The sequence below is a fragment of the Mustela nivalis genome (assembly GCF_964662115.1).
Source record: "Mustela nivalis genome assembly, chromosome: 8".
NCBI classification, from domain to species: Eukaryota; Metazoa; Chordata; class Mammalia; order Carnivora; family Mustelidae; genus Mustela; species Mustela nivalis.
Window position 1 is genome coordinate 113,874,003 of NC_139027.1, and position 8,827 is coordinate 113,882,829.

An 8,827-nucleotide genomic window follows, 5' to 3' on the forward strand; every position below is an offset into this window, starting at 1 on the left:
CATTTAGGCCTGAAAGGCCATCCTCTCTCTGCTGATGGGCAGTGCAGTGCTGCTGTTGTCACATGGGACGTTTTCTGGCCTTTCAACTAGAGGTACCTTAGCCTAGGCTGTACAACTTTAGGACAGTTCTCACAGTCCAGATCTTCAGTGCTTTGAAGTCACACCTGGGTATGAATTCCAACCCTGCCTCTTAATAGCTTCCCATCGGTAAAATGCGGCATTGCCGGGTGCTTGGCTTGGAGAGAAGATACCTGACGAATCAATCACTAGTAAACTACAGGTTTATTTCATTTTCTGATTCAGTTGCTTTGTAATCCGTTCTTTTTCATTATGGGCACAAAAGGAAATGCTGCTATTCTTTGTTGTTGGAAAGATGGAAGAGAAGTTATTTTTAAACTGAACCTGATAACTTTCATCTTTTAAAAGGGAGGTGGGCTCTTGTACAATGGATATTCCAGGCATTCTGTAGTCAGATTGCCCTGAAAAGGTTAAGGCAGGCGGATCTTACGTAAACCATAAAATTATACTATTTTTTGTGTTTTGTGTTTGTTTCATCATAGGATATATGATTGGATGCCTGAACAGCCAAATATATTCCAAGTGGAGCAGTTGGAACGCCTGAAGCAAGAATTGCCAGAGCTTAAGAGCTGTTTGTGTCCCACTGTTAGCCGCTTTGTTCCCTCATCTCTGTGTGGGGAGCCTGATATTCATGTGGATGCCAACGGCATCGATAATGTTGAGAGTGCTTAGTTCTTATTGGACAGAGGCCATTTGGGGGCATGCACCACTGTTCTGGGTATTCCCTTCTCATCGTCGAGCATCGTCTTATCTACGCCTTCTAGGTTTCTCAGTCCACTGAAGCAATAATGAAGTATTTTACTCTTTTCACTACACTTCTTGCTCGAATTTCAAGTATGCTATTTAAATCACTTGGCCAGGTATAATTACCAGTCAGTCTCTTTCCAATGAGAAAATTTATTGGTTGGCAAACATATTAAACGAAATATATAAACATATAATGTTAAACAGGTGTTCATTAAAAGCATAGTGCTTTGAAATTAACTATATAAATATATTTACAGTTCTTACAGCTTTCATTTGATCAGGTCTGAAACACTTAGCACTTGGGGAACATGACTATGCATAATTATACCTGACCATGGAAAAAATAAGTACCTCAAATGCATGCATTTGCACTGGTGATTCCAACTGCACAAATCTTTGTGCCATCGATGTACATATGTATTTTTTACATGGATTGACATGCACAGACAACATTTCCATTCAGTATGAACCTTGAGGCTGCTGCCATTCTCCCACTTAACCAAACCAATGCCTGTGTAAACAGCCTGGAGGTGATCCTTGAAAACTTGTTTCATAAGTCTTTCAAAAAATTGTTTTGCATAAATGTTAAAATGCTGCAGGGTAATTTAATGTATAAAATAGTAGAAGTATGTCTACATAGTTAATAGAGTAGATCATAATGTAGAAATCCTATTGAGTGCATGCTTTAGGTTGTAAGCATGAGATTGTACGCGTTTACTATAAGTCCTTGCATCTGTGGTGCTAGGTGAGTGTGAGAAGGTGTCAAGGACTGAAAATATTTTGTCGCTAAAAAAAAAAGAAAAAAAGCCTGTTTGTAGGCGTTTTCAGTATGCTTATTTTAAGTGTCTCTCACTACCTATTACACACCGTTGCTTTGTGGGTTTGTTGTGTGTGTGTTGTACAGTAGTTAAATCTCCATGCAGAAAAATAAATGTCCTGAATTCTCATATTGGTATTCTTTATTGGTTAATGTATATGAGGCATGTAATTTATTTAGAAATGTAGAAGAGCCTTCTAAATGTATATGCGTGTTTTTAGGATTATACTAAGGTTTCTTTCATTACATGCTGATTGTTTTGGCATAACTGTAACTTAAGAATGTATGTTAAATAAAATATACAGATTTATTTTCTTCCTTATAAAACAAAATTTCAAGAAGGTATTACTTTTATAGAATTGATTCTATACTATTATTATGAGAAATTGGAATTTAAGAATTGGAATCCTACCCTAAAGTGATGGTTTATTTGCATCTACTTTTTACTGCATGTTCTTCACTAGGCAACTTATTCATGCATTGACATATTTTAGTACTAGCTGAGAACCTAAGACTTGGAATTACACGTTGTATCTTTTTTTTTTTTTTTAAAGCCAAACAATGCAATTGTGGTTTAGTCTTAATTGTGTGAAGACAGGCTTTGAACTCCTGTGGTGTTGGGCTATAACACCATTATTTAATGGAAAAGAGTTTAGGAAATGCAGTCTTCTGCAAGTGTTCTATATACTTTTCTCATGTTGAACGAGATTTTCCCATGCTTTGGTGTGAGTTAGGCAGTTTTAGAAAACTACTAAAAAGGAATTCATTTTCTTTGTAGACCTTTGTACAATACAGTGACCATTACCTTATGGTAACTTGATTAGCCATAGGTGTACGTTTCTGATCTTGTTTGTTTGCTCTCTTCCCCTCTGCCTTTCCATCCAGTGGCAATGCAGCTTCCATGTTGAAAACTCACAGATCATTAAAGGAAAGGAGAGGTGATGGGGAGGGGGAGGAGTTTCCTGAACAGTGTAATTTGCTGCAAAGAACTTACAAGGACTGCTTAGGCCCCAGACAGAAGCTCACTGTCCCTTCCCAACCTTGCAAACCAGGGTTAGCAGACAGTTAAAGCATAGCAGTAGCTCCCCATTGCTATAGGACTGAGTCTAGGCTTCCTTATCACTAACTGTTGCCCTGTACACTCTGCTCCGGCCACATTATACCCATGGTAGGCCCTGGCCGTGCCATGCTCCTACACTATGCCCTGTCTGTGGTCATGTGTCCTCTGCCTGGAAGCCCTCTCCTCCCCACAGACACTCTCCCTGCCACACACCTTTCTCCTGAGCCATCAGCCTCTCTGAAGTTCTTGCTGGAAGTTATGCAGAAGGGTGTGAATCCATCTCTTACTCCATAGCCATATGCTTGTACCTTGATCATGCCTTGTGTCCTAGCACATTCTAAGTAGATGGCGTTGTTCGGCTCACCTACCAGGCTGCGGGCTTTTTCCAGGGCAGGGAATTCGTCTTACTCGCTATTTCCACAGTGTGTGTAACACAGTAGAGAATAAATGTTGGAATTGTTGGGATAATATAATTTGTATCAAATGTCCTTTTGAATTAAGAGATTTAATTATGTTTACTAAGAATGTAAACTTTGGTTTACATTTTTTGACAGTTGGAACAGTTTGTTGATGTCAATTTTAAATGTAGAGGTATAATGTTAAAATCATTTTATATTTTCTGGAAATTGAGTGCAATGTTCGATAAAATGCCGCCGTTGTTCTCTGGTGTTTTCTACCCTCTGGAATTATGTACTGTAACTGACTAGATGTAAATTTGAGGAATACAGTTCATTCCTGTGTCGGTAGTGCCTAAGGGCTACCACAGCCACCCATTACCTCACCACTCCCACCGTCCCTTGTGTTTTCGTCCCTCCAAACCCCACGCTTACACCTACCTCAGTACCGCTTTCCTTGTCCGAAATGCCTTCTCTGTCTTCCCTCTGTGTCCAGCTCAGGTGCCACCACCTCCATAAAACTTGGCTCAGCTTTCGATCAGAATCATGATGCAAACAAATGCTTATGGCCTCTCAATCTCACGACTTCATTTTGCAGCTGGGCTACTAAACCCAGGGAGGTTAACTGACTGACCAGGTTGGGACTAAAACTGGGTTTTGTGATTCCTAACCCCGTGTTCTTAAACTACGCTGCCTTCTGAATTCTTGTGGCATTTGTTAGCATGTGCTTTCTTACGGTCTTTTTATGTGCCTGTTCTATTTCCCTAAGATTGTAAGCCCCTTAAGGGCAGGGACTTCTTTGCATTTCTAGCACTGCTATCATGTTCTCTCCTTAGGTATGAACTAGACAAATAAATGGCGGTGGCAACGATCCTAGTTTCCTCACTCAGATTGTTTCACAGTCTGCATACAGTTTTGTATGGCCTGCTTGGCTATGTCGTCTGGAGTGTGTGTGCTTGTGTGCATGCGTGTGCATGTGTGTCTGCATGTACACTCATGGAGTTCCCTCTCTGCCCCAGTTGTTTAAGGTCACAGACAGGTTACCGTAAACCAATTTTCTGCTCCGTGCTGAATGAGGACAACTGTGGGACCCAATGGAAGGTGAGGTCTGGTTTCTCCCGCAGGCCTGGCTGGCCCTCCCTGGGCTGATACACCTAAATCCCGCAGCTGGTGGTCTGGGAGTGCGGGATGTGCTGCCTCGGGTCGGACTCAGGTGACCTGTGGGCCGGCTGTCTCATTAGCCCTGGTGGAGCGTCACTGCCCTTTATGCCTTGGCACTTCCTCTTCACAGCTGACCACATTCTGTTTCACGTTTCTACTGGTTTGGTACTCCAGGTTGGCAGTGGAGGCCTGTTAATTTAGATTTGGATATAATTCACTCCTTTTGCATGTTATGTTTGGATTGTATATTTGGGGGGTAGGAAGCAAAACGCACATATGAAGAACATTGATTATTTTGTTGTTCCTGAGTGGAAGTCTATTCAAATATAATCTGTGAGTTTATATAGTTTGAGAAATGGATTTGAAATCTTTAAAATGCAAGAGAGCATATGATTAAGAGTGTTTTATATTTTCTTTGTGTTGGAGACAAGAGGAAGAGATAATAGGTTAAAGCAAGGCTCTTGAGCCCTTGCGGAATAGGGTGGATGGAGGTCAGGGTAGTTGTGAAGCCTCTTTGGGGTACGGCTTTTGTAAACTCAGAGGCCAGGGTAGTAGTTGTGGAGTGTTGAAAGAATGAAGGAACCATCCCGATAATGGAGAGGATTTTTTTTTAATGGATTTTGAAGGAAAATGAGAGAAATGTACTTTATTTTTTTAATTTTATTTAATTTTTTTCAGTGTTCCAAAATTCATCGCTTATGCACCGCACCCAGAGAAATGTACTTTAAAATAATGAGGAAAGTAGTATTGGTACAGGAATAATAAAAGAAATACAAAGATGAGTTTATCTAATCCTCTACTAAATTGGTCCAAGCATCCATCTTACCTGCTCAGACCAAAAACAGAAATGCGGATGGGTTAAGTGAGTTTCTGAAACTTAACTTGCACATGTGCAAAGCTAAACTAACGTAATGTCACAGGAAGAAAGCTTAAAAGTGTATAGCAAAAGTCTGTCCCATGGTTTCAAATGTGTGTCTCTGCAGCCTAGATTTCTCCTATTAAGCTCAGATTCACACACCTAGCTCTGTGTCCGCATCTTCACTTGGAGGTGTGATGGGCACCTCACATGTGTACCGCCCAAACGCTCTTCTTGCTTCCTGTGAAACTGTTCCTGTCCCACTTCCTCCAGTGATCCATGTCACAGTCAGTGACACTCCGGAGTATTACACTAATCACAAGTTACCATAAGAGAGCGCTCATGGAACTTTATTTTATGATATGTGAGAGGTCAGTTGCCTGTTTCTTTTCAATTAAAAAAGAAATCGTCCATGTATTCTTTTGCTTAATAGCATAGAATCATCTTTTGTGCCAGAAACGTCCCCTTGGGATTTTTTTGAGCAGTGTTGGATTGATTTTCTAGATTAATATGTGGGAAGGATTAATGTTTTAAAAATAGGGTTTTTCCAGAACACAGAGTGTGCCTCCAACTTATTTTTTTCAGAATTTTTTACATCTTCTAGGAAAATCAGTTCTTCCATTTACATGTTGTATACTTTTTTCTTACGTTTAAAAGAACTAATGAGTTTTAATTCCCATTTTCTTTACATACCTTCTTCAATAATACACAGTTTTTGCTTATTGCTCTCATCTGTAGCTACTCTGCTGAATTCAGTCAAAATATTTTGTTATTTAAGTATCTGGGATTTTCTAGTTAATCCTATCTGCAAGTACATTTTTCTAATTTTTAAAATAACAGCTTTTTCTTTATCTTATTTCAGTAACTAAAAACAATTGTAGGCATCCTTGTTTCTTTACTGACTGTAATGGGAAATAGTATGATGGCTTCTGGGGTTTCTATCAAATTAAGGAAATTTCTTCTTGATTTGCTAAAGAATCTCTTCTTCGCTTCCCAACCCCTCTCTCCCCCCAAGGGGTAGGTGTCGAATTTATTCAGTGAGTGAGTGAGGAGTTAGAAAACAATCATAGCTTTTCACTTAATCTGTTAATTTTTCATGAAGTGAATGATGCTGATATGTTTTCTAATGTTGCATTACCCTTCAATAATTGGTATAAAACCTCTTGTTCTTTTGACAGTGATTGGCTGATTCATTTAGGATTTATCTATATTCATAAATGAGATTGACTTAGTTTTCTTCTGCTATTTATGTCTAGTTTTAGAGACCATCAGGATCACTTTATGAAGTCATTTGAGTTAGCCTTTCAGGTTTTTCTGTCATGTGGAACAGTGTGTATAATGTTAGTATCCTCTGTTGATGGTTTGATAAGCACTGCTATAAAACTGCATATTTTCAAGTGTTTCTTTTCAGCCCTCACAGTTTCTTCTTTAGCCATAGCCTGTTTGTGTTCTCTACTTTTTTATTAAATTTATATTTGGGGGGGAAAGCAGGCAGTTTTCCTAGATTTTAAAAAAATTACTTGTCTACATACAACCATGTGTTGTATGTAGTCTGTATTAGTGTGGTGTATATATTATATAACATGTAATACATATACACACATACAAATACTGGATATCATATATATGTAAAATCTTCTGAGATACAATCACTTTTTTGTTTTTAATATTTTCTTTGACATGAAGTAGGAAGTTATCCTTGATTAGATTGCCAAACATCTTTTTTTTTTAACTAGGCTTTAGTGGTATTGAGCAATGTTTTTACTATTTCATTAATTACTGCTCTTAAATTTAGTGTGTAAAATTCTACCTAATTTGGATTTATTTTGTACCTTTTCTTGCTCCTTGAGTTGAATCTATCGCAGTACTAAAAACAGTACTGATTCTATAACAGCAGAATAATAGACTTGACCTTGGAAAAATATGTTTTAGTGGAAGGGGAACAAGAACTACTTTTTGAAAAAGAAAAAAATCTGTATAAAGAGCTGTTTTTCTATAATAATGGAAGCGTGTACCATGTAAAGTATGAACCTTATTTTTTAGTTTTTAGCTAGTCTGATTTAACTGAATTCCCTTATGTTGTAATTCTTTAAGGGATAACCATGACCAAATATTTGCCAAGGGCTTGGTTAGGAGAATAAAGCAGCTTCTGTCTTCAACGTGCTTATTATTTAGTTGAGGTATTACATGTTTTAAAAAATGCAAGATAGGGGGCACCTGGGTGGCTCAGTGAAGTGGCTGCCTTCAGTTCAGGTCATGATCCCAGGGACCTGGGAATTGAGCCAGTGGTTTGCCCATTTTCCCTGTATTTTTGGAGAAAAGATTTGTTTGGTGTTTTGTTTTGTTTGGGCACAAACTCACCAAATCATCATACAGTGTTAAAAATTCCCGCCATCGCAGAGTGCCGTGGTATAGGTTCCTCCTTCCCAGAGGGTGCCAGAGCTAATGTGTGTGGTGTGTGTGGTGAGGGTTAGGGTTGTCTAGCTGCCCAGTGCCCAACTCCTACTTTTGGGAGCAGTACTTTGGTGAGGGTGGTGGATGTTCTCTCTCCCCTGTTGGGTACAGTCTTTGGGGACCTGTAAAATAAAACGTCCTCCTTTCCCCCAGCCAAGGACTAGGTGCATGAACAGAGCCAGGCCAACTGGACCCTCGACTGTCTTGGATCACTGTATATTAATCAGAACAGCCAAAGGATAGAATAAGTACTTTGAGTGTTTCCCTTCTAGAGCAACTTTAGTTCCTGCAGTGAAGCCCATAGGATCTTCCTGCTTGCTCCTTTGGACCTGCGCTCGGGCCTTCACTTCTGTGAGATCACCTACATCCCTCTAGTAAACTCCTTTCTTCTACTATTAGAGGAAAATTTTGTTGTTTAACACCCAGGGAAGCTTGACGGGTGGACCACGTAGCCTTACAGATGTGTGTGTAATTGTTTAGATAAAAATTTTTACGTACTCTGCTTTTCAGGATGGCAGTTTGCGGTTTCTTCAGGCAGGTCAGACACTCCGTGTACTTGGCATGTGGATAGATGAACAACGGGGTAGGCCACATCTCAGTTAACCAGGCAAGTGTCTTGGTGGATCAGCGCCCCAGCCTGTGCTGTTGCTGCCTGGTGAACAGTGTGGCCAGAGTGACTTCTCTATTTTCATGGGTGCCCTGCTTCCCCTGTCACCTCCCAGCCTTGTCTCTGGCCATCCAGCACTAGTCTCCTGTCACACCTCTCTACTTGGTGTCTCAGAAGGCACTTAAACACTCTTCGTGGTATCTGCTTTTATTGTTTTTATTATTATTATTATTATTATTATTATTTGCCTGCAAGACCAGTTCAATGGCCTGAAGCCTTTTCTGAACTCCCAAGCGACAGTGCAGGGCCTTCCCCCACCCCCTGCCCTAAATTCCCAGAACAGCCAACAGCTGCTCACTTAACAGTTGATTGCCTTGTCACTTGTGTGTCTGAGTCCAGGACATAAAGAACACCCTGACGCTGTCTGACCGCATGTCAGAGAGGCTTATTGCCGTGCCTGATACATGCACACTTGCCTTCTGTCCTATGAGTGCCCATCACGGCACGATGTTCACACCATTTCATCCATTAAGTGGGCAGATCCTGTACGCATGCAGGAGATATATTTCATTACCCAACACCAAAGGAAAAGAAGAAGCCACCTTCACCCCAAAAAAAGATTTGTCTCTATTTTTGCCTCAGAAAAACCTTC

The 8,827-nt window shown here is 40.0% G+C and overlaps 1 protein-coding gene across 5 annotated transcripts in view; it reads left to right on the top strand.

Annotated features, from left to right (window-relative positions):
- Positions 1–3,968, top strand: part of GPCPD1 (glycerophosphocholine phosphodiesterase 1) — a 67,595-nt gene extending 63,627 nt beyond the window's left edge. For all 5 annotated transcript variants that reach the window (XM_082744429.1, XM_082744431.1, XM_082744428.1 and 2 more), the window contains one exon: positions 561–3,968. In XM_082744429.1, coding sequence (XP_082600555.1) covers positions 561–750 — 190 coding nt within the window. In that variant the 3' untranslated portion in view covers positions 751–3,968. The remainder of the gene's footprint in view (positions 1–560) is intronic.
- Positions 3,969–8,827: the final 4,859 nt, after the last annotated feature.